The 24,654-nt window shown below is 48.2% G+C and overlaps 1 protein-coding gene across 2 annotated transcripts in view; it reads right to left on the bottom strand.

Annotated features, from left to right (window-relative positions):
* RREB1 (ras responsive element binding protein 1) overlaps positions 1-24,654 on the bottom strand; it is a 137,172-nt gene that overhangs the window by 27,327 nt on the left and 85,191 nt on the right. For both annotated transcript variants that reach the window (XM_060109289.1, XM_060109291.1), the window contains exons 7-8: positions 6,178-6,322; positions 5,477-5,613 (exon numbers count right to left, since the gene is read on the bottom strand). In XM_060109289.1, coding sequence (XP_059965272.1) covers positions 5,477-5,613; positions 6,178-6,322 — 282 coding nt within the window. The remainder of the gene's footprint in view (positions 1-5,476; positions 5,614-6,177; positions 6,323-24,654) is intronic.

Raw genomic sequence — 24,654 nt, 5'->3', positions numbered from 1 at the left:
AGGGAAATGATGTGCGGTTCTATAATTTAAAGGTATCGGGACTTTTCAAGCTTCTAATCATCTGGGTTTCTGCACAGCTGGATCACAGCATTTGGGAGGCAGGACTCAAACCAAATGTAAACAGCCGTTCAGTTACCCGGTCTTTACAAAAGCAAAATCAGATAAAAGTGGCTATTTACAACGATAAAGACTAAAGGCCAAACTGCTTTCATGTTCTCTGTCAAGCAAATGGTACCTGGAGAAGCCCCGCAACGTGCTTCCTTCTCTATTTTACTGGAATGGGATTCCCAGAGAGCGACACGAACCCATAATTCTAAGTGTCGCAAGGGTTAAAATATTAAAAACAACACATGTTCTAAATAATAGTATCAGAAGTAAATGTTCATTGATTGTTTGTTACAGTCTGGGGACTGTGGGTGCTCCCTTCATCCTCACACAGCCCCTAAGTCCATTTTCCAGATGGGGAAACTGAGCTGCTGCGCTGTGTGTTCAGAGGATGGTTCCTGCAGGTGTCCCAGCTCCTTCTACAACCCGTGTCACACCCTTAATGCCTGGGCCCTGGACAGTGGCTCAACTGGGAGTCTTCCCAACACTCCCGGAGCAGCAGCAGGCCCGGCCCTGTCATCAGAACCTGGGAAATACCTTGCTGAGAAAGCGGCAGTCACCCTGGTTGCTTCCTTGAGATACTGAATTTCTTGCTCATTACAGTGTTTTATCAAGGGACTGACATTCCTTTTTAAAGGGATTTCAGGCTTCATTTTCTCTGTTCTGTCTATGGAGGCAAGAGGGGTGAGTGCAAACAGCTTCTCTTCAGAGCCCCGCCCGGTTCAGACACTCCTCTCCCCGGGTGCCCACCCTCCCTGCCCTCCCCCCGCTTCCCAGCCGCAGAGCTGACAGCCAACAGCTGCACTAATCTCTCCCAGTTGCTGGGAGCAACGGTGACGGCCTGTGAGAGGGCCCTGGCCAGGGGCAGCCTGCCCTCCCCACGCCCAGGAATCCGCCGGGCTGCACACTGCGTCCCGACGCCCTGCTAGGTCTGTTCGACCGAAGCAACGCAGCGGGAAGCCGGGCAGGTCCAGGGACTGCTCAACGGGCGGCTGGGGTGAGCCCAGAAGCCGGCGGCAGTGCCCACTCCACATGGCTGAGAGGCCCCTGGGCAGGGTGGGGAGGGGCCGCCCGGACAGAGGCCTCCAGCTTCCGGCCAGTCGGGGGGCGGATCTTCTCCTCCCTCAGCCCCCAGCATCGTTTTAAATCTGCCCTCCACCTGGCTGAGCCTCAGACCCCTGGGGCTCTTATACGAGATGCTGAAGAGTATTTTGTTATACCCTCTCCCTATTTTTAGGATGACATTTAACTAACAAGTGTGGGACCAGCGCCATGTCAGTCAGTCTCAGGGTCTCCCTGCAGGTGACGGGAGTGTCGAGGGGGGATGGGGTGCAGGGCAGGCAGTCGAACGTTCCCTGGAACACTTGAGAATCCAGAAGAAGGCGGTCCTGGTGACTCTCCCCACCTCTGGCAGCCCGCCCTCCATGCCTGTGGGCACCTGCCCTCCTCTCCGTGCCGCCCCGTGCCCGCAGAGCCCACTCAGGTCCCCACGTTCCAACTCCCCATGTAGATTTAAGGGCATTACCATAAGATTTTCCTCACAGACAACTAGGATGGGTAACTGGACTGGACTGAGGAGGGCCTGCCCCGGGCAAGGGCCCCAGCATCCAATGTAAAATGCCGTGGGAAGCTTTCCGCCAACCTATCCGGCTCCCTGGCTCCCTCTGCTTGGACAAGAGGCTGCTGGCCTGTCTGGCCCTGAACTGACCCACTTCACTCCATTATAATTGCTCTTACTCTTTTGCTGACAGCCCTCGAGGGGCCCTGTCTCCACTGTCACCGCTTTTTTCTTAAGTCTGGTCAAGGGCCTGGCACACAACAAGCACTCATTCATTTGCCGGATACATTTTAGCTGAACTAATTTAAAAATTATTTATTACCCTATCTCCTTTAATCAAGAAGACACATAAGATTATACAATAACTTTTGCCAAATTTCGCCCCCAGCTGCAGCCACAGTGCCACCGTGACTACCCAGAGGTCCCCCCAGCCCAGCCCAGCCCCCATTAGCCAGAGACTAGTCATTCAGACACAAAATGGGGGAGGCGGGGTCTGAGACAAAGCCCTCCCAGCTACAGGTGGGCTTGTCCTAGGCTCGCACCTACACATGGGCTGCTGGGGGCTTGGAATGTGCCTCTTCCAATTGAAATGGGCTGCGATCATGCCCCACACACCAGATGGCAAAGACTGTATGAGAATGAGAATGTAAGTCACATCACTGATGATTTCTGTACTGACATTATATTTTGGATATATTAGTAGACCAGCAAAGCATGATCAATTTCAGCAAAGCATGATCAATTTCGCTATTTCTTCTTCCTTTTTCAGAATGTGGCTTCTAGAAAACTTAAGGTGGCCCTTGTGGCTCTCCTCCTGTTTGCACTGGTGGGTGCTGACCTGGACTTCCCTCCCAGCTAACTTTACTCAGGGCAGCGGACAGCCTGTTACTCTGTTCTATTCTTATAACCAGGCACGATATTCAACACCCAGCCACCCTCACACAGGGATGTCCTCTCTGCATCCACCTGCTCACTGAACACTCTGTCACCTCCAGTCCCAAGTGCCAGCTCCCAAAAAGCCTCTGCTTCTCCTGTCTGGGGGGCTGTACGGAAGGGCCAAGTCACCGCGGGTCTGGGCACGCCAGGGCGAAAACGAACCCGACAGTCGGAGCCAGAATCACTACAGTGGTCTGTGTCTTCCTTTTGCTCTACGCTTACACTTCGTTAACTTGAAACACAAGGCACTGCAGGAGAAAGGCCTCGGCGTTTACATGAGTTTGGATTTCCAATGCTTTTTATTAAGGAACAACGGGCACCTTGCCAGCTTTGGGGGTGGGCGGTAAGGGCAGGAGAGGGAGAGAAAGAAGCCAACAGCTGTTTCGAGTTATAAACTTTCTGTCTAAACTGGTAGCATCCCACTGTGGTTCTGCTGCCTTTGGGGTTTGCAAATAGAGTTGGTGCCTATTTTAGCTCTGGGTTAACAAGCAGTCTCTCCCACTAGCTACTGTCACAGTTCACTGCCTGGCTGGGCCCTGCCGGCTCATGCCTGTCCCCATGGCATCCTCTGATAGCAGGCCATTATGTGGAGGGCAGAGCAGAGGGGAGAGAAGGGAAATTAACTATGTTCTGTAATTAACTCCTTTGGTTCCCAGACACAAGACCCACCCACACAGCAACAGCCACCAGACAGGGGATGGCATGCTTGCCCCCCATCATGGATGCAAGGCAACCTCTTCTCACGCCACTGCCGGGAGGGGCCGAGCCCTCCACCAGGCTCAGAACTCCTCCGGTCCACCCTCCCCAAACAAAGGATGCTGTTACCAAGTGGGCAAGGGTGGACCTGAGGTTTAACTTCACAGCCTTGGAGTCACGGCAAGTGAATTATGCACCAAATCATGTAAAACAGTGAACCAGTGTCCAAGGCGATTCCCGTCTCCATGTTCTCCAAGTAGCCAGCCCAGCCTGCCCCCAGATTAGGTGCTTGTCCAGAAGGCCCCGCTCCAGGAGCGCCCACGCCCTGGTGCCGGCCAGCACTAAAGAAGGGGACACCTGATCCTCCTCTATCACTGCTATACACTGTGCTGTGCAGGCTCCAGCTGCCCAGAAATCTCTCTTGAGAGTTAAGTGATTTTCCCTGTCGGACAGAATCATCTAGAAGAGGGCAAATGGGTAGTTCCTAAGATGGTATCTGATCACAGAATAAAACACAAAGTGAAAGAAAACCTAGGGAGGAACCCAGAGAGGAGCAGTGTGTGGACTCAGGCACCCCGCCGTGCCAGGTCAGAAGCGCCGACGGGGGTCGGAGGGTCGGGGGTCGCAGCAGCTATTCCTGCCTCTGCCCACGACTCACCACATGAGGTCTGTCTGGTAACTTCACCTCCGCTTGCTCAGGTCCTGCATCTAGAGAACTATTTCAATAGTTACCACCCACCACCAGCCCGCATCCTGGGATGCTGTGGACGTTAATGAAACCATGAAGTCAAGTTCCTGAATCTCTCAGAACGACAGGGCCTACAAAAGGAAGAGCCAAGTGCTTTTTCTTGGTAGACAGGAACAACTGTTAAGAGGCAGGTTTCAGAGTCACAGAATTTCAGGCCTGAAAGAGAACACAAGGACGATCTGGTCCAGCTCTCCTTCGAGGTTCAGATGCAGCTGGTCCAGGCCCCATGTGAGCAGAGGCGGGACAGGGACCCAGGGTCCTGACCACCAGTCCATGCCTGCCCGTCACATCCAGGAGTTTCCCAAGACGGGGCAGTCACCTAAAGACATGTTCTAGCACTTCAATTGCTCAGAGTTTAATCTCTCCATAAATTCTTTTTTCTCTCTAATGGAAAAATGTCAAGCTAATGTGATTAAGGATAATGATTATTTGACACGACTTTATGTTACTGGACAATTAGGCTTTTCCCCAAACACAAACATCTTCAGCTGCCTCAGACCTTTTCACTCCTAGGTCACAACCAAACATGTGCCCCCAAGAAGGAAATGTGGTCCATGTATTGGTGAGTAAGACAAACAGATGTCCAGATTTCTACACTCCCAAGCTGTCTTCTGAAACCCAAAGCTGCAACCACGTATGCACTGGCCTCTGCCTTGGGAACCTTCAGCTGTGCCTCCCAGGACGTGCTACTTTCAAGTCTCACAATACCAGAGGCTCCCCTACAGCACCTTAAAAATGATACAGCAGCAGCTTCAGAGAGAAAGAGGGTACCTGCTCAGCAGGAACAAAGGGCTTTCTGCCTGATAAAAACGGAGGGAAGAAAGTCAGGGAGGAAAGCTGAGCTCCCCCCACCCCAGGCCCAAATTCTGCCGGAGGTCCGCCTGGGACCAATGAGAATCAGAAAAACTATGTGGAGCCTGGACCAGCGGAACCACCACCTTTGCTGCTACTGCGACAGGCTTCATTCGGGTCCCGTGTCCTGCACAACAGAACTCTGTCTTGCCCCCAAATGCTTTCCTAGGTTTCTGTGCTACCAGCCCATTCCAGATGCCCACAAGCACCTGATCTGCCCTCCCCGTCCTTATCACACACACGGGCGCACCTAACGACCATTTGGGCTGCAACACCTTCTGTGAAGAAAACGTGTCTGCTGCCCAAAGCCCGGTGCTAGGAGGCTACCCGTGGGCGGGGGCTCATGGGGATCGCCCAGGGGCCCTGCCAGGAGTGCAGGAAGCACCGTGGCGCTGGTGAATCCTCCTGGGGCTGCAGCCACCTGCTCTGACCCCTCTCAGCCCCACTTCCACCCCCGCAAGCACTCTGATCGGCCTCACTAATGGCCTCACAGCCCAGGCTGGAGTAACAGGAGGTAAGTTGCATCACACATCACAAGGAGGCGCCCCCAGAGCACAAGACTGTCCCAGCCTCTCTCCTACCTTAGCGGGTTATCTGAGTGGGTCTCCATGTGGGTCTCCAGCCCGTACTTGCACACGAACTCCTTGAAACACAGTGGGCAGTGAAACACTTCATCAGCTTTCTTCTCCATGTCACCCGACTGCCTGTCCTCTACCATCTTAGGGGAAAGAAGAAACATTAAGTCACAAGGGAGGGCTCCCACGTGGTTTGTTTCAGAGAAGTCGACACTAAATCCAGAATCTGGGAGGAAAAGGACGCTTCCCTCCTAGGCATTAAGGATGCTACTGACCAACGTTTCATGTAACAAAACCTCACCAAACACCAGCACCCACCCACCCACCCTCAACTCACTCATCCATTCAACAAATATTCACGGAGCACCTAGTACCTGCCAGGCACCAGGAATAAAAGAGTGAGGACAAAAGAGTCCCTAATAATTAGTAGAACCTTCCATTCTAGCTGGAGAAACAAAAAACCCTGGGAACAATGAAACAAGCTCCTCAAATCATCAGTGGGCTCAGCCGGGGGGCTCTTCCTTTCACAAAGGAAGAGCAAACAGATACACTTTTCTACAGAGACCTTATGAAACAGTGCAGGGAAACAGAGATTAGAAGCTTGGGATGGGTGTCCGCCAAGCCCCCAGACTGCAAAAATAAAGGCTGGAGGGATTTCTGCCAAGAGTCCCTGGGGTAGGCACGTCTGTGCTGGGGGCAGAGAGGACCTTTTTAGCAGGCGCTGGGTCTTCCTTCTCTGACTCTGTATCATGACTCAGTTTCCTTTTGGAGGACAGCCGCCTGCGCTTCAGTGGGGACGGAGGGGCTGCAGCTGTAGCGCTGCTGGGGTCCTTCTCATGAATCTTCATATGTCTGGAAAGAACACACACACACACAATGTGATTTAGCAAAAACTGAGTTGGTTTATTTTAAATGTTTTATATTTTCTATTTGGGCACTGGTAGTTAAGTTTTCCTTAGTTAAGAGATACAGGGTATAATTTATACAGTGACTTCTTTTTAAAAACCTTATAATCTCCTTGAACCCCTCGTGAAGCTCTCACAACGAAGTGCTATCCAAAAACGTGGCTCAGTGCCTTGCTGTCTGTTGGAAGATATTCATGAACTTCACTGGCACTAATGAGATAAAAACAAACTATTTGATGATCGGTTCTGCTTATTCAGACAAGCTGTACTATTTTAGGGTATATAATTCTATATAGACAAAAGAAGTCCCAGGTACCACTAGTTCGTAAACCAAGAAACCACTCTGTGGTCCCAGAACCCACCCCCGTCTACCAGTAGAATGTGTTCTCTCTCTTCTGCCTCTTGGAAGCATGTTGGGGGTCAAATTTGAGAGGTGCGGACCGAGCACACGTCTGAAGTGCCTGAGACCTGAAAGCCTGCCCATGTTCTCCAAGGTCTTACATGGATTTGCAGATCATGAAAGTAGCTGGGACAATGGGATAAGTTACATGTTGCAACCCTGACATCTACAGGACTAGGAATACACATACAAGAAAGTATTATATTAGTATGCATATGTCTGTTCCAAAAAGAGAGTTTTATGGGTGACCTGACTTAAGTGACCTTACATTATCAAGTTCTGAAACAAACATTCTAGGAACCAGGTCCCAAGAGCTATAGGGAAAGAAAGAATGGCATTACAAAAAGATAGTCTCAATTTCCTTGCTTTGTGACATAAAAGGTTTACTTTTCCTAATGACAATCATCATCGGCATCGTCATCTCTGACCGGGGTTAAACTGTGCCAGATGTGGGAATGTAGCCACAGCTTTTTATAAATAACCCTCTGATGGGATTATCTTACTGGAGACGTTCTCAGGAATGGGAAAAGACAGCAAGTTTTCATAAACGATCCTGTCAGACTTCTAAAAAGAAGTTCTGCTCAGCTCAAGCTCACATTCTGCTGCACCTTCTGTACAGGAGACAGGCTAGGGATAAAAGGGCTGAGAAGCTCATGAACCACAAGCAGCAGCAATTCAGGCTCTCAGGCCAATGATTCAACGAGACGGCTAGGTAACACCTTGCCCACTCACAACCTCTGCCCCCAGACACCCGTGAGTCCTCCTTCTATGAGTGTGTGGAGCTAAGAGCTAGGATTTCCCTGGTTCTGGCCCTACAGACATACTCTAGAAGATGGAGGGGTCCCCAGGTCAGCCCGTGACCACACTAGCCTCTGCCCGAAGAGCACCAACCCAGTCATCCACCAGTAGGCGAGATGTGGCCTAACCTCTGAGAAATGGGATTCAGGGAAGGAGGCTCAGGCCAGCCCTCTGTTCTCTTAGGGGGAATCAGTGTGGTGAGTCAGAAAGATCTAGTGGGAGAAAATGGAAAAGAATCACAGACAACCATCATGCCCACATCCACATAATTCCTTGCTTAGATTATTAGAGGAGAATGCTTTATTATTAGTTCTTGGTCACCTCAAGCCTTGAGAAAGTTAACGGAGACAAAGAGCCTTGTTCTATGTACCGCCTCTATTTTAAGGCGATTGGGAGTTAAGGAGACCATCATTTAACATCAGTGTTTGGAGAAAAAAAGAAAGGCTGGCAAGTTTCTTTCGACATTTATTGTACGGCCCATTCCAATTTTAGAAATGTAAAAAAAAATTTAGGCATCTAAGAATTGAGGAAGTATGTTAATACTATGGGATGTAAATTAGTACCAAACCCATCCTTTCAAGAAATCACTCAAAATGAATTTTAAAAACGAATATACTGGAGGAGTTGAGGAAGATGGCGTTAGAGTAAGACGCGGAGATCACCTTCCTCCCCACACATACACCAGAAATTCATCTACACGTGGAACAGCTCCTACAGAACACCTACTGAACGCTGGCAGAAGACCTCAGACCTCCCAAAAGGCAAGAAAGTCCCCACGTACCTGGGTAGGGCAAAAGAAAAAAGAAAAAACAGAGACAAAAGCACAGGGACGGGGCCTGCACCAGTGGGAAGGAGCCGTGAAGGAGGAAAGGTTTCCACACACTAGGAGCCCCTTCGCGGGCGGAGACTGCGGGTGGCGGAGGGGGAAGCTTCGAAGCCGCGGAGGAGAGCGCAGCCACAGGGGTGCGGAGGGCAAAGCGGAGAGATAGTCGCACAGAGGATCGGTGCCGACCAGCACTCACCAGCCCGAGAGGCTTGTCTGCTTGCCTGCCGGGGAGGGCGGGGCTGGGAGCTGAGGCTCGAGCTTCGGTCCTAGCGCAGCGAGAGGACTGGGGTTGGCGGTGTGAACACAGCCTGAAGGGGGTTAGTGCGCCACGGCTGGCCGGGAGGGAGTCCGGGAAAAGTCTGGACCTGCCTAAGAGGCAAGAGACGTTTTCTTCCCTCTTTGTTTCCTGGTGCGCGAGGAGAGAGCATTCAGAGCGCTGCTTAAAGGAGCTCCAGAGACGGGCGCGAGCCGTGGCTAAAAGCGCAGACCCCAGAGACGGGCGTGGGACGCTGGGGCTGCTGCTGCCGCCGCCGAGAAGCCTGTGTGCGAGCGCAGGTCACTATCCACACCTCCCCTCCCGGGAGTCTGTGCAGCCCGCCACTGCCGGGGTCCCGGGATCCAGGGACAACTTCCCCCGTAGAACGCACGGGCGCGCCTCGTGCTGGTGCAACGTCACGCCGGCCTCTGCCGCCGCACGCTCGCCCCGCCTCCACACCCCTCCCTTCCCCGGGCCTGAGTGAGCCAGAGCCCCGGAATCAGTGGCTCCTTTAACCCCGTCCTGTCTGAGCGAAGAACAGACGCCCTCCGGCGACCTACACGCAGAGGCGGGGCCAAATCCAAAGCTGAACCCCGGGAGCTGTGCGAACAAAGAAGAGAAAGGGGAATCTCTCCCAGCAGCCTCAGGAGCAGCGGATTAAAGCTCCACAATCAACTTGATGTACCCTGCATCTGTGGAATACCTGAATAGACAACGAATCATCCCAAATGGAGGAGGTGGACTTTGGGAGCCAGTATATTATTTTTCCCCCTTTCCTCTTTCTGTGAGTGTGTATTTGTATGCTTTTGTGTGAGATTTTGTCTGTATAGCTTTGCTTTCACCATTTGTCCTAGGGTTCTGTCCCTCCGTTTTTTTTTTTTTTTTTTGAATACTTAAAAATTTTTTCTTAATAATTATTTTTTATTTTAATAACTTTATTTTATCTTTGTTTTATCTCCTTTCTTTCTCTCTTTCTTTCTTTCTCTTTCTCTTTCTCCTCTCTCTCTCTCTCTCTCTTTCTCTCTCTCTCTCTCTTTCTCTCTTTCTTTCCAACTTCAGGACACTGGTCCACAAGAGACCTCCCAGCTCTATGTAATATCAAACGGAGAAAATCTCCCAGATATCTCCATCTCAACGCCAAAACCCAGCTTCACTCAACGACCAGCAAGTGACAGTGCTGGACACCCTATGCCAAACAACTAGCAAGACAGGAACACAACCCAACCCATTAGCAGAGAGGCTGCCTAAAATCATAATAAGGCCACAGACACCCCAAAACACACCACCAGACCTGGACCTGCCCACCAGAAAGACAAGATCCAGCCTCATCCACCAGAACACAGGCACTAGTCCCCTCCACCAGGAAGCCTACACAACCCACTGAACCAACTTTAGCCACTGGGGACAGACACCAAAAACAACGGGAACTACGAACCTGCAGCCTGCAAAAAGGAGAACCCAAACACAGTAAGATAAGCAAAATGAGAAGACAGAAAAACACACAGCAGATGAAGGAGCAAGGTAAAAACCCAACAGACCTAACAAATGAAGAGGAAATAGGCAGTCTACCTGAAAAAGAATTCAGAATAATGATAGAAAAGATAATCCAAAATCTTGGAAATAGAATAGAGAAAATGCAAGAAACATTTAACAAGGGCCTAGAAAAACTAAAGAGGAAACAAGCAACGATGAACAACACAATAAATGATATTAAAAATACTCTAGAAGGGATCAATAGCAGAATAACTGAGGCAGAAGAACAGATAAGTGACCTGGAAGATAAAATAGTGGAAATAACTGCTGCAGAGCAGAATAAATAAAAAAGAATGAAAAGAACTGAGGACAGCCTCAGAGACCGCTGGGACAACACTAAATGCACCAACATACGAATTATAGGGGTCCCAGAAAAAGAGGAGAAAATGAAAGGGACTGAGAAAATATTTGAAGAGATTATAGTTGAAAACTTCCCTAATATGGGAAATGAAATAGTTAATCAAGCCCAGGAAGCACAGAGAGTCCCATACAGGATAAATCCAAGGAGAAACATGCCAAGACACATATTAATCAAACTATCAAAAATTAAATACAAAGAAAACATATTAAAAGCAGCAAGGGAAAAACAACAAATAACACACAAGGGAATCCCCATAAGGTTAACAGCTGATCTTTCAGCAGAAACTCTGCAAGCCAGAAGGGACTGGCAGGACATATTTAAAGTGATGAAGGTGAAAAACCTACAACCAAGATTACTCTACCCAGCAAGGATCTCATTGAGATTTGATGGAGAAATTAAAACCTTTCCAGACAAGCAAAAGCTGAGAGAGTTCAGCACTACCAAACCACCTTTACAATAAATGCTAAAGGAACTTCTCTAGGCAAGAAACACAAGAGAAGGAAAAGACCTACAATAACAAACCCAAAACAATTAAGAAAATGGGAATAGGAACATACATATAGATAATTACCTTAAATGTAAATGGGTTAAATGCTCCCACCAAAAGACACAGACTGGCTGAATGGATAGAAAAACAAGACCCATATATATGCTGTCTACAAGAGACCCACTTCAGACCTAGGGACACATACTGACTGAAAGTGAGGGGATGGAAAAAGATATTCCATGCAAATGGAAATCAAAAGAAAGCTGGAGTAGCAATTCTCATATCAGACAAAATAGACTTTAAAATAAAGACTATTACAAGAGACAAAGAAGGGCACTACATAATGATCAAGGGATCGATCCAAGAAGAAGATATAACAATTGTAAATATTTATGCACCCAACATAGGAGCACCTCAGTACATAAGGCAAAAACTAACAGCCATAAAAGGGGAAATTGACAGTAACACAATCATAGCAGGGGACTTTAACACCCCACTTTCACCAATGGACAGATCATCCAAAATGAAAATAAATAAGGAAACATAAGCTTTAAATGATACATTAAACAAGATGGACTTGATATTTATAGGACATTCCATCCAAAAACAACAGAATACACATTTTTCTCAAGTGCTCATGGAACATTCTCCAGGATAGATCATATCCTGGGTCACAAATCAAGCCTTGGTAAATTTAAGAAAATTGAAACCGTATCAAGTATCTTTTCCGACCACAACGCTATGAGACTAGATATCAATTACAGGAAAAGATCTGTAAAAAATACAAACACATGGAGGCTACACAATACACTACTTAATAACGAAGTGATCACTGAAGAAATCAAAGAGGAAATCAAAAAATACCTAGAAACAAATGACAATGGGGACACGACGACCCAAAGCCTATGGGATGCAGCAAAAGCAGTTCTAAGAGGGAAGATTATAGCAATACAATCCTACCTTAAGAAACAGGAAACATCTCAAATAAACAACCTAACCTTGCACCTTAAGCAATCAGAGAAAGAAGAACAAAAAAACCCCAAAGTTAGCAGAAGGAAAGAAATCATAAAGATCAGATCAGAAATAAATGAAAAAGAAATGAAGGAAATAATAGCAAAGATCAATAAAACTAAAAGCTGGTTCTTTGAGAAGATAAACAAAATTGATAAACCATTAGCCAGACTCATCAAGAAAAAAAAGGAGAAGACTCAAATCAATAGAATTAGAAATGAAAAAGGAGAAATAACAACCGACACTGCAGAAATACAAACGATCATGAGAGATTACTACAAGCAACTCTATGCCAATAAAATGGACAACCTGGAAAAAATGGACAAATTCTTAGAAATGCACAACCTGCCGAGACTGAACCAGGAAGAAATAGAAAATATGAACACACAATCACAAGCCCTGAAATTGAAACTGTGATTAAAAATCTTCCAACAAACAAAAGCCCAGGACCACATGGCTTCACAGGCGAATTCTATCAAACATTTAGAGAAGAGCTAACACCTATCCTTATCAAACTCTTCCAAAATATAGCAGAGGAAGGAACACTCCCAAACTCATTCTACGAAGCCACCATCACCCTGATACCAAAACCAGACAAAGATGTCACAAAGAAAGAAAACTACAGGCCAATATCACTGATGAACATAGATGCAAAAATGCTCAACAAAATACTAGCAAACAGAATCCAACAGCACATTAAAAGGATCATACACCATGATCAAGTGGGGTTTATTCCAGGAATGCAAGGATTCTTCAATATACGTGAATCAATCAACGTGATACACCATATTGACGAATTGAAGGAGAAAAACCATATGATCATCTCAATAGATGCAGAGGAAGCTTTTGACAAAATTCAACACCCATTTATGATAAAAACCCTGCAGAAAGTAGGCATAGAGGGAAATTTCCTTAACATAATAAAGGCCATATATGACAAACCCACAGCCAACACCGTCTTCAATGGTGAAAAAGTGAAACCATTTCCACTAAGATCAGGAACAAGACAAGGTTGCCCACTCTCACCACTCTTATTCAACATAGCTTTGGAAGTTTTAGCCACAGCAATCAGTGAAGAAAAGGAAATAAAAGGAATCCAAATTGGAAAAGAAGAAGTAAAGCTGTCACTGTTTGCAGATGACATGATGCTATACATAGAGAATCCTAAAGATGCTACCAGAAAACTACTAGAGCTAATCAATGAATTTGGTAAAGTAGCAGGATACAAAATTAATGCACAGAAATCTCTGGCATTCCTATACACTAAGGATGAAAAATCTGAAAGTGAAATTAAGAAAACACTCCCATTTACCACTGCAACAAAAAGAATAAAATATCTAGGAATAAACCTACCTAAGGAGACAAAAGACCTGTATGCAGAAAATTATAGGACACTAATGAAAGAAATTAAAGATGATACAAATAGATGGAGAGATATACCATGTTCTTGGATTGGAAGAATCAACATTGTGAAAATGACTCTACTACCCAAAGCAATCTACAGATTCAATCCCTATCAAACTACCACTGGCATTTTTCACAGAACTAGAACAAAAAATTTCACAATTTGTATGGAAACACAAAAGACCCCGAATAGCCAAAGCAATCTTGAGAATGAAAAGTGGAGCTGGAGGAATCGGGCTTCCTGACTTCAGACTATACTACAAAGCTACAGTAATCAAGACAGTATGGTACTGGCACAAAAACAGAAATATAGATCAATGGAACAGGATAGAAAGCCCAGAGATAAACCCACGCACATATGGTCACCTTATCTTTGATAAAGGAGGCAGGAATGTACAGTGGAGAAAGGACAGCCTCTTCAATAAGTGGTGCTGGGAAAACTGGACAGCTACATGTAAAAGTATGAAATTAGAACACTCCCTAACACCATACACAAAAATAAACTCAAAATGGATTAAAGACCTAAATGTAAGGCCAGACAGTATCAAACTCTTAGAGGAAAACATAGGCAGAACACTCTATGACATAAATCACAGCAAGATCCTTTTTGACCCACCTCCTAGAGAAATGGAAATAAAAACAAAAATTAACAAATGGGACCTAATGAAACTTCAAAGCTTTTGCACAGCAAAGGAAACCATAAACAAGAACAAAAGACAAACCTCAGAATGGGAGAAAATATTTGCAAGTGAAGCAACTGACAAAGGATTAATCTCCAAAATTTACAAGAAGCTCATGCAGCTCAATAACAAAAAAACAAACAACCCACAGCAAAAATGGGAAGAAGACCTAAACAGACATTTCTCCAAAGGTGATATACAGATTGCCAACAAACACATGAAAGAATGCTCAACATCATTAATCATTAGAGAAATGCAAATCAAAACTACAATGAGATATCATCTCACACCGGTCATAATGGCCATCATCAAAAAAACTAGAAACAATAAATGCTGCAGAGGGTGTGGAGAAAAGGGAACACTCTTGCACTGTTGGTGGGAATGTGAATTGATACAGCCACTATGGAGAACAGTATGGCGGTTCCTTAAAAAACTACAAATAGGGCTTCCCTGTTGGCGCAGTGGTTGAGAGTCCGCCTGCCGATGCAGGGGACACGGGTTCGTGTCCCGGTCCGGGAGGATCCCACGTGCCGCGGAGCGGCTGGGCCCGTGAGCCATGGCTGCTGAGCCTGCCCGTCCGGAGCCTGTGCTCCGCAACGAGAGAGGTCACAACAGTAAGAGGCCCGCGTACTGCAAAAAAAAAAAACAAAACTACAAATAGAACTACCATATGACCCAGCAATCCCACTACTGGGCATATACCCAGAGAAAACCATAATTCAAAAAGAGTCATGTACGAAAATGTTCATTGCAGCTCTATTTACGATAGCCAGGACATGGAAGCAACCTAAGTGTCCATCAACAGATGAATGGATAAAGAAGATGTGGCACATATATACAATGGGATATTACTCAGCCATAAAAAGAAACGAAATTGAGTTATTTGTAGTGAGGTGGATGGACCTAGAGTCTGTCATGCAGAGTGAAGTAAGTCAGAAAGAGAAAAACAAATATGGTAACACATATATATGGAATCTAAGAAAAAAAGAAAAAAAAAGGTCATGAAGTACCTAGGGGTAAGACGGGAATAAAGACACAGACCTACTAGAGCATGGACTTGAGGATATGGGGAGGGGGAAGGGTAAGCTGTGACAAAGTGAGAGAGTGGCATGGACATATATACACCACCAAACGTAAAACAGATAGCTAGTGGGAAGCAGCCGCATAGCCCAGGGAGATCAGCTCGGTGGTTTGTGACCACCTAGAGGGGTGGGCTAGGGAGGGTGGGAGGGAGGGAGATGCAAGAGGGAAGAGATATGGGAACATATGTATATGTATAACTGATACACTTTACTATGAAGCAGAAACTAACACACCATTGTAAAGCAATTATGCTCCAATAAAGATGTTAAAAAAAAACCCGAATATCCTTTTCTACAGCCAATAGGCTACTTGTGCAGATAAACATGAGGCTATGTTAACCCATGAGGATACTGGAAATCAGAGACTGACAACTGTAAGCAGTTCACTAGCTCATTTCAAGCTATCAGTACATCTTTCCTATCAATATGACACTAACAGCCACAAGATTGATGCTTTATGATCTAGCTCCTGGGATTTATGACAGAAGCTGTTTTCACAGAGCAGAGGAAGAGGGGAGACTGGAGCAAGCACTCAGTGAGGATCTGCTGGGAACTTCACCCACATTATGATGTCCATTTTGCAGATGAGGCCGTTGAGGTGTGGAGAGGCTGACATGCCAGGGCCTGACAGCTAGGATGGACCCAGGTGTGCCAACTCCAAGGTCTGTGCTGTTCCCCCAAATTGCCTTTAAAGGCCGAGCCTTTGCATCTCTGTTCTAGATCACGGATCACAGGCTGGACACTCAAGGCTATTCCCTGAACCCTGGACATTTCTCCTCTGAGTGACTGTGGCCCACAGTCTTGCAGTTGGTACCAAACTCTAATCTATGTTCAACAGGAGAATGAAGGGCCCACAGGTCAGGCCTGGACGCTCCCACCTCCAGTCTCGTGTCACTGCTAACAGCAGGGGGACGAGACCAGGTCAAGGCCGTCTCTGGGGCTTGGTGGCAAGCATGAGGCTTCTGAACATACCAGCCACTCCGGCTCCCCCACTGAGCCCAGCTGGAGCCTCAGTTCAAAGCTCAAGCAATGCTCCATTCTAGGGTTAAATCGTGCTTTTTGGCAAAGACACGGGGGGTTCCCAGTCTGTCCTTCCACCTATGGGATGGCCAACTTCTGGAGGCTCGTTTAAGAACTTGATTCGGTCAATAATTGAGCTGCCAGGCGCTGGGATCTCCGGGCATTTCTGAATTTGGATGTGATCTGCAGTTAAAGACACTCCCTACCCTGACCCCTTCTCGTCTTCCCTCCAATAGCAGGAGCAGCCACAGAAGTGTCGGTTTCCTCCCCGATGCTCACAGGAAGTGGGGCAAGTCACTATGATGAGCCACTAATGGCCTCTTCCCTGCAGAGTGTGGCCAAAAACAGAGAAGAGGGTGGGCAGGGAGGAGACAATCCAATTTCTCTTTAGAAGACCTGGGTCTGTTTTTCTTTCAGGTTTTATTTCAAGGGCTATTTCACCTAATTTCCATGTACCCTGAGATTCAACAAATTACAAAGAGCCTCAGGACTGGAAGGGAGGTGAGATGCTATCCCACCACCCACGCAGCACAGAATGTCCCTCAGCAGCGTGCACTGGAGACAACGTCACTCAGTTCGGATTGAATGCTTCCAGCAACAAGGGCATCTCCATTTTCAACAAGGCCAGCTGTTAAAACCATCCTCCCCATGTCGAGTCAAAACTTCCATCCTTCCTTTAAACGTCTGTCTGTCCTCAGGGGCGACAGAGAGTCAGTCCACCTTTTCTTCTGCAGGGCAGCCCTTCAGATAGTTCAAGGTGAGGTCTGCGTCTCTCCGAAGTTTCTCTTCCCAAAACTGAACAACTCGGGCTCCTTCAGCCAGCGCCCTCCAGCTCTACGCTCCAGTCTGCTGGTCGCTACTCATCCTGGAATACTCTCCAGTTTGCGAATATCCTTCATGAAATGTTGGATCAGAAGTGAACACCAATTTGGATGTGGTCTGAGTGCAGGGCACACACAGGGCTGGGACGACCACGTCCTGAGGTTGTGTAAACGGAGCTGGGGTTCCCAGGTGTGCGGGTTTGGTTTGGTTTGGTTTTACTCTTTGGCCACACTGCACAGCATGCGGGATCTCAGTTCCCTGACCAGGGATTGAACCCCCTGCAGTGGAAGCTCAGAGTCTTAACCACTGGACCCCAGGCAAGTCCCCCACCTTGTGTGTTTTAACAGCAACGTTACACCCTCAGCTCATGCTCAGACCCCCGTGATTCCTTTATTCAAACTGCTGTCAAGCCCTGCGTCCTCTATCCTGCGCCTAAACAGTGAACAGCTCTTCACTTTCCAGGTGGGCAAGGATGAGAAATATGCCGCATTGCTGTGGCACAGAAAGCTGGCTCTCAGCACTGTGGATGGCACTGAACACTGGTAACAACCTTTCTGCAAAGTGGCTGAGTGACAGGGATCTGAATTTTAAATACACATGCCCTTTATTCCAGTGATTCCACTTCTAGAAATTTGTCTCGAAAACTAATAAATGGACAAAAGTGCGAAGATTTATGCACAGGGGTTGATGTACCATTATACCCACAGATGGATATGCCGCAAAAACCACCACCACAGGATTCTGGACTGGCTGGTCGTAACATTTCACACTGGCCACCCTGCTTTCCCTTGCCCTCCTGTTGGTCATTCTCTACAAAGCAGCCAGAGTGAACTTCTGAAACACGGATCAAATCAGACACTCCTCCATGTAAATGCCTCTGATGGTCCCCGCTGAGATCTGCCTACTTCTTGGGCCTCCTTTCTTGGCACCCTACCCCGATCCAAGGTGCTTTCAGACGTAGTGCTCCCTCCGGGACCCTCAAAGGCATCCAACCAGTCGGACCCTAGGGCTGGTGCACTTGCTGCGCGCCCTCTACCCAGGCTGCTCCGCCCCCAGCCTTCCAGGGCTGGTGCCTGCCGTCACAGAAAGTGCCCCAGCCCACTCAACATAGATGCTCTCCAGCCTTCGACCCAGTTTTACTTTCTTCACAGCACATACCAGTAACTGGAAGTACCGGGTATTTACTCGTGTGACTGTCTCCTCGGCTCAGACTGAAAAGAAGTTTCATTATAATCTTGTCTCTCCTGTTCTGTGCACTTGCCCCTGGTGGTGCACAGTGAGTGGTTAATAAATATCGGTCAAATGGCTGGATGGATGAGTAGGCGAATGAATCAATAACTGCTGAATGGATGGATGGAGGGAGGGAATGGCTGGATGGATGAGTAGGCGAATGAATCAATAACTGCTGAATGGATGGGTGGAGGGAGGGAATGGCTGGATGGATGAGTAGGCGAATGAATCAATAACTGCTCAATGGATGGAGGAAGTGTATGCAGAAAACCTGTTACACCTGCAGCATCACTACCACATATGTCTTCAGGTTCCAAGATAACTTCTCACTCGCCTTACTAGGATTTAATGTGCATAAACTTGATACGAGATGATACAGAAAACAGTGTCACAGTGAAGGGACCTCGATGAGGAACACCCCAAAGATCAACACTTTTTTTCTCTTATTGGAATTCATCTGTATTTATGCGTTCAAAACTACACCTACATCCACAGTAGAGAGAAGTTGATGTAAAATCAAAGTAAACATCTGTTTTCTGCACATAATCCTAGAAATCTCCTTTGGAGGCATGCCACATCGACTGCAGAAATCCTGCCACATTGCGGTCTAAGGAAGGCATTTTATCAGAACTCTTTCAGGAGTCAAGGGAAATTTTCTCCCGTTCCTAACACTGCACCCCCGGCCCCCTCCTGGGAGGTGGGGGGACCCTTCCAGTAATGAATAATGACAAATACTGCAGATGTTTTTAAAACAAGGGGAAAAAAATCTAAATCTAAGTACTTTTTAGGAGTCCACTTTAAATTCTGGGGTGGATGTATATTTTCAGCTCAAAGTTTCTCTCCTGTAAATGTTATTATTTCACTTCTAAAATGTGAAAAGACCCATTTTAGCTAGGGTGAGATGTCTGTAAGAATACTGAATATATCACAGCTAAAACAACTACACCTGTGCAAGAGCTGAATGCCAGTCTAGTAACTCAGAGCAGACAGACCAATGCCTAAAGCACATCCCTCCCTCCTCCCCCAACTTCCTCACTTCCAGTTCCAAATACAAGAATTTTCTACTGACCTTTCTTAGGTGTGATTTGGAAATGGAGGTAAACCCTTAACCATTCAAGCACTGGCTCGCTCTGAGAACGAAGCAGGAATTTAGTAGGTGAAAAAGCAACTTCAGGTGGGAAGATGGTGTAGTAGGTGGAGAGGCCATGTGACGGCAGTGAAGCCTTGGGGTGGTCTCAGAGCATCGAGGCGTTTTAGACGGTGCCACCTAATAACCTAATAACATCTAGTAACCACGGAGACCCCACTAGTTACTTAGGATTCCGCACCTATAAAATGGGGAGAATACTGCCAGTCTTACAGAGCAGTGGTTTGCAAACTGTGGTCCTCCAACCAGAAGCACTGGTGTTTACCCAGGAGCTTGTTACAGACGTAAATTCAGGCCTGGCTGAAGACCTGCAGACTCAGAGACTCTGGGCCAGGGCTCGGTACCCTGGGTTTCACTCCACTGATACCCATGCCTGCTCAAGCGCGACGACCACTGGATCCCAGTTACATTCTTCAACCGTTCGCACTGTTCACAGGTCAGTTAGCTATCGGACTACGATGTTGACATTTCTTGGAGATAAGCATTAAACCTCTCCCAGGTTCACTCTGCAGTTTACCAGGTATAATAAATACGTAACAAAAACGGGGAAATTTAACCTTCTTATCTTGGGGGTAAAACCCCTTGAAAAACTTTCAACAAGTTTAAAGGACCACCTAGTAGAAGGTGTCCCCATGGCAGGTCTCAAACCTTCTTCAAGCTTTCCCGTGTCTAATTTATGAGTGAAGGTCAAAGTTCCGGCAACATCTAGACCCTTCTAGTGTCTGCTCACTTCTCAGCTTGAATTTCCACATAGGTTTTACTGATCTAGGGGCTGCATCCTCTGAGTGAATGGCATCATAACGAAGGTCACTCTCAGTAAACAGGACACAAACCGTACACAAAACCAGCACCCAGCATGGCTCAGGGCCCCGCCGGACTGAAGTCAACAGGTTCGCACAGGTTTTTACAGCCTCTGATTATAGACACCTCCCTGTCCATACCCCTTGCTAGCTTTGCTTTTACAACAAAGCCTTGTGATAACCAAAGAGGGAATAAACGAGATTAAGAGGCATCGGACCTCTACAACCTACTCTTTGGGCCAAAGCAAAGTAAGTCTCCAGAGAGATTTGTGTGCGTTTCCCTAACAGATGCTTAGGGGAGGCGTTTCAGGGTGCGGAGCCGAGAGTGATGCCTGTAAGTCAATCACGCCCTGTGCTGGCAGACGACGGGCTGGGGAGTGAAGACAGAGGTGGACAAGGGGCCGGCGGGGGAGCTCTTCCCCGTGTGGTGGCTCCACCTGTGAGCCCAAAGGCACCTTCTGATGATTCGGGTGCTGCTCAGGTTCAGTCATGCTTATCCAGAAGGCAGGTCACGCTGGCTGTGCCAGGGTGTGGAGGAAGGTTTGATGGTGGTGTAAGCAGCCTTGCAGACTGAAGGGACAGCACCCTCGGGAACATCCAGAAGTCAGGCCTGAGAGAGGCGCAGACCTCAGGGAGGCATCCCCCACTGTCCGCAGGCCGCCTGCGGGAACCCTCTGCCAGGAGCTCCTGGTGGCTGCCCCGGACAAAATGCCTGGAGGCTGCAGCCCACCCCCAGGCCTCGGCTGCCCCGGACAAAATGCCTGGAGGCTGCAGCCCGCCCCAGGCCTCTGCCACGTGGCTGGTGGAGGCTGCCACACAGGAGGTTCCCTCCTCCTGCCCCTGCCTCCACTCAGGGGCGCAGCATGGCACGTCGGCCTGTCTCCACAGCTCCTCTTTCCCTGACTCTAGGGAGGCGCATCCCAAAGCAGACAATCTCTCTCCTCGTGCTGGCTGCAGCCTTGCGCTGCTGCTGCCAGTGCGAGGATGGTTTGAAACTGTGGGAGAAGTTAGGGAATCTTCACGCGAGGCAGGATGTATCGGGGTTCAGGTCCGCGTTCCTCATTAACAAATAAATGCCTCTGCACTCTCCCCCTCCAGAGCTCCCCAGCCCAGAGAGGCTCTCCAGCCCGACTCAGGGCTCCAGCTCTGGCTGGACCTGATTTCCGCTCCCCTGTCTCTGGGTTCCTTCTCCATCTTAGTCTCGTGGGAGACCTTGGTGCAAACGCTTCCTCACTGACGGACAGGGCTGGGGTCACGACGCCTGAAGAACATTTCCCCTCCCGTCCTCGCTCTCCCGGCCGTCCTTCAGGCAGCAGTAAGGCCACCTTTGGCTGCTGCGTTCCTGCCCTACTTTCATGTTGACACTGGGAGCCACTGACTTCAGAACAGAATCGAGGGACACGCTCTCTTGTTATCGACTGTCTACTTAGACAACAGAGGGCCCGTGCTGCTCACTCTCAAGCCCCGGCCTCCTCTCCTGACGTTCAAATCCAGTGCAGGGAGCTTGGCAGTCGGCCCACGTCAATAAGTATCAACTTGTAAAAAAATTTTATTCTAGACCTTGTTCCTAACAGCCATGCCTTTGAATCCGAATACCCTGAACCCTCTTGTACTTTCCCCCCTTTGTCTGCCCTTGTTTTCCTAAAATAATCTTTCATTTGTTATAACACTCTCCATGCATTATTTGGCTGCTTCGCTTATAATACCCACAAAGACACTGAGTACCTATTTCCATGTAAAATTAAAGATTCTGAAAACAAACAAACAAACCAAAGACCCCAGAGGCTGGATGAGCTGACTGCACCCTTATGCACAGAGATCTCTCATTCACATAGAGTTGAACGAGCTGCTGGGCCCATCCTGTGTTAATCCAGAGAACGAGAATGACCGCTTTCCCCCTTGACAGCCCCTAGGTATTTCCGGGCAGCCGTCATGTTGTGCGGACTCTTCCCTTCCCTGGGCTAGACGCCTCCATTTCTTCAACCTTCCCATACAGCCCGGGGGCTGCCCCACACTCAGAGCTGGCCCTGTCCCAAGAGGGACTCGTATCTATGGTCTTGGGTGATGGAGGCCCTCCGCTGGGAGCCATCATCTCTGAGGGGGGCACCTGCTACTGCCCCCCCACAAGAAGGCCCTTTGGTGGCAAACAGCTACAAAGCCAGTCAAGCCAATTCCCAGATCAACGCTTCACGGTAGAATGGAAATGCGCAAGGCACCAGAGCTTTCCGCAGAGCCCAGTTATTCACATCCTTTCTGGGCAAGGAGGAAGAGAGGACTCCCTGGTAATAAGGGGGCGCCACGGCACCGTTTGCTGCCCCCCAGCCTTTTCCAAAAGAGGAACAAGCAGTGCCTGCGCCGGGCCGTTTGAGACGGCTTGCCAGGCACCACAGGGAGAAGGCAGGTGTGGGCGTGGGTGCAGGAGGTCACCACCACTGCGGGGACACCATCCTCTACACCTCAGGGGCCAGCAGAGACAGAGAGAAAATGAACAGGGCTCCAAAGACAAACTTCACCTGCGAAACGAACTAGATCACAGGGCCCCTGTCTGTGACTGCAGTCCCCGCTATCTAAGTGGGATAAAGGCTGGCCGGGGTGACACACAGGACCACATGATGGGCTGTGGGGGAAGGAGCCCAGGAAGGAGGGTCCAAGATGTGCTTGGACCTTGGCTAAACTCTGTGCCATTGCAGACCTCAGTCTTCTCACCTGCAAAACCGGCACAGCCTCCCGAGGGCGCTGTGTTATATAAGCTCAGAGAGTGAGACTGGAGTACAGTCGCGGCATCCCAGTGAACCCATTATGCAACCGCATCTCCGGTTTAAGGAAACACAAACTCTCTCCCCACTGAAGGCCAACAAGCTTTCCATCAACCCAGAGCCCTGAAGGAAGCAGAGAAGAAAGGCCACCAGCACACACACATGCCCCAAGAGAGAGAGTGGGTATCCAGTGCGGTAAATACACGTGCTAAGGTTTTTGTGCTACTTGTTCACCTTTTTTTTTGGGGGGGGGTGCGGGGTGCAGAATTTGCTGCTAACCACCTTCCTTAACAAATCAGAAAAACGTTGACAGTTTCGATGTTTGCTAGCACCAGCTTGTTCAGCCCAAACAGGTTGGACAGGTTGAATATTTAAACAAAGGCGGAAAAATGCAAGGTATAAAAAGCAGGACGTGCTGCGTGGCCTGCAGCCAGCACCCTGCAGGTTTAAGTTTGTGATCTAACCTGGCAGTCAGACTCGCCCTCTCCCGCGTTCCTCCTCACCTTGCTACTTTCACATTATAAAACTAAATGGGACCCACACTCATGATCTGCTCAAAGTTCTCGGGCCATCAGACGAGGGGCGTGTGCAGAGATGAAGAGGGCAGAGGGAAGCTCCCCGGGCTGCATCCCACCCCAGCAAACACACACCATGCCTCCCATGACCTGATTTCCAGCGTGCACAACTGCCAGGCTGCTCAAGTGTGGGCAAGCAAGGATGCTCCAGATTTTGATGCCATTTACCAGTTTTACCTGGTGCAACTGAGCTTTCGAAATAGTTTGACAAGATAGGTCAAAAATACCAAATCACGTGCACCCAACATTTCTTTTGCGTTTGCTTAATCTCCAAAAACAAACTAATAGACAAACACCACCTCTGCCAAAACAGAAGAAAAGCTAAGTTGTAAACCTCAGCATCCAGGTGGCCAAATGGTAAGAAACAATTTAATTAGGAAGCAGATCGTATGTGTGCGGAACAGTGATACAAGGAAAAACGCTTGGCTGGTGTTTACCACCTCCCTGCACTCCGACGGTCCTATGAATAAACTCTCTCCAGCATAAGTGAACTTGAACTGGTCCTTCAGAGGAAAATGCAGAATCAAAAGTGAGACACAGCACAAGGACATTTTTCTTTTTCGTTTTTTTTTTTTAAGGACATTTTTCAATTAGCCTTTCAAAAAAGATAAAATAAAATAAGCTGTGCTGGGGTGTCCCTGGTGGCACAGTGGTTAAGAATCTGTCTGCCAATGCAGGCGACACGGGTTCGAGCCCTGGTCCGGGAAGATCCCACATGCTGTGGAGCAACTAAGCCCATGAGCCACAACTACTGAGCCTGCACTCTAGAGCCTGCGAGCCACAACTACTGAAGCCCGCATGCCTAGAGCCCATGCTCCGCAACAAGAGAAGCCACCGCAATGAGAAGCCCGAGCACCGCAACAAAGAGTAGTCCCTGCTCGCCGCAACTAGAGAAAGCCTGCAAGCAGCAACAAAGACCCAACGCAGCCAAAAAATAAATAATTAAAAAAAAAAAAAAAGCTCTGCTGAAGGGGTTAAAGGGGTATTAGAATAGAGAAAACACAAAGTAGAAGGAAAAATATTTTGGAGGATGTCAGGCTAGCAAACACAAAGCAGGCTGCACAAGAGAGTGTCAACGGAAATGGGTCAAC

Source organism: Mesoplodon densirostris, chromosome 10 (assembly GCF_025265405.1).
Source record: "Mesoplodon densirostris isolate mMesDen1 chromosome 10, mMesDen1 primary haplotype, whole genome shotgun sequence".
Classification (NCBI taxonomy): domain Eukaryota; kingdom Metazoa; phylum Chordata; class Mammalia; order Artiodactyla; family Ziphiidae; genus Mesoplodon; species Mesoplodon densirostris.
The sequence above is the reverse complement of the archived record's forward strand: the minus strand, read 5'-3'. Positions and strand labels throughout refer to the sequence as shown.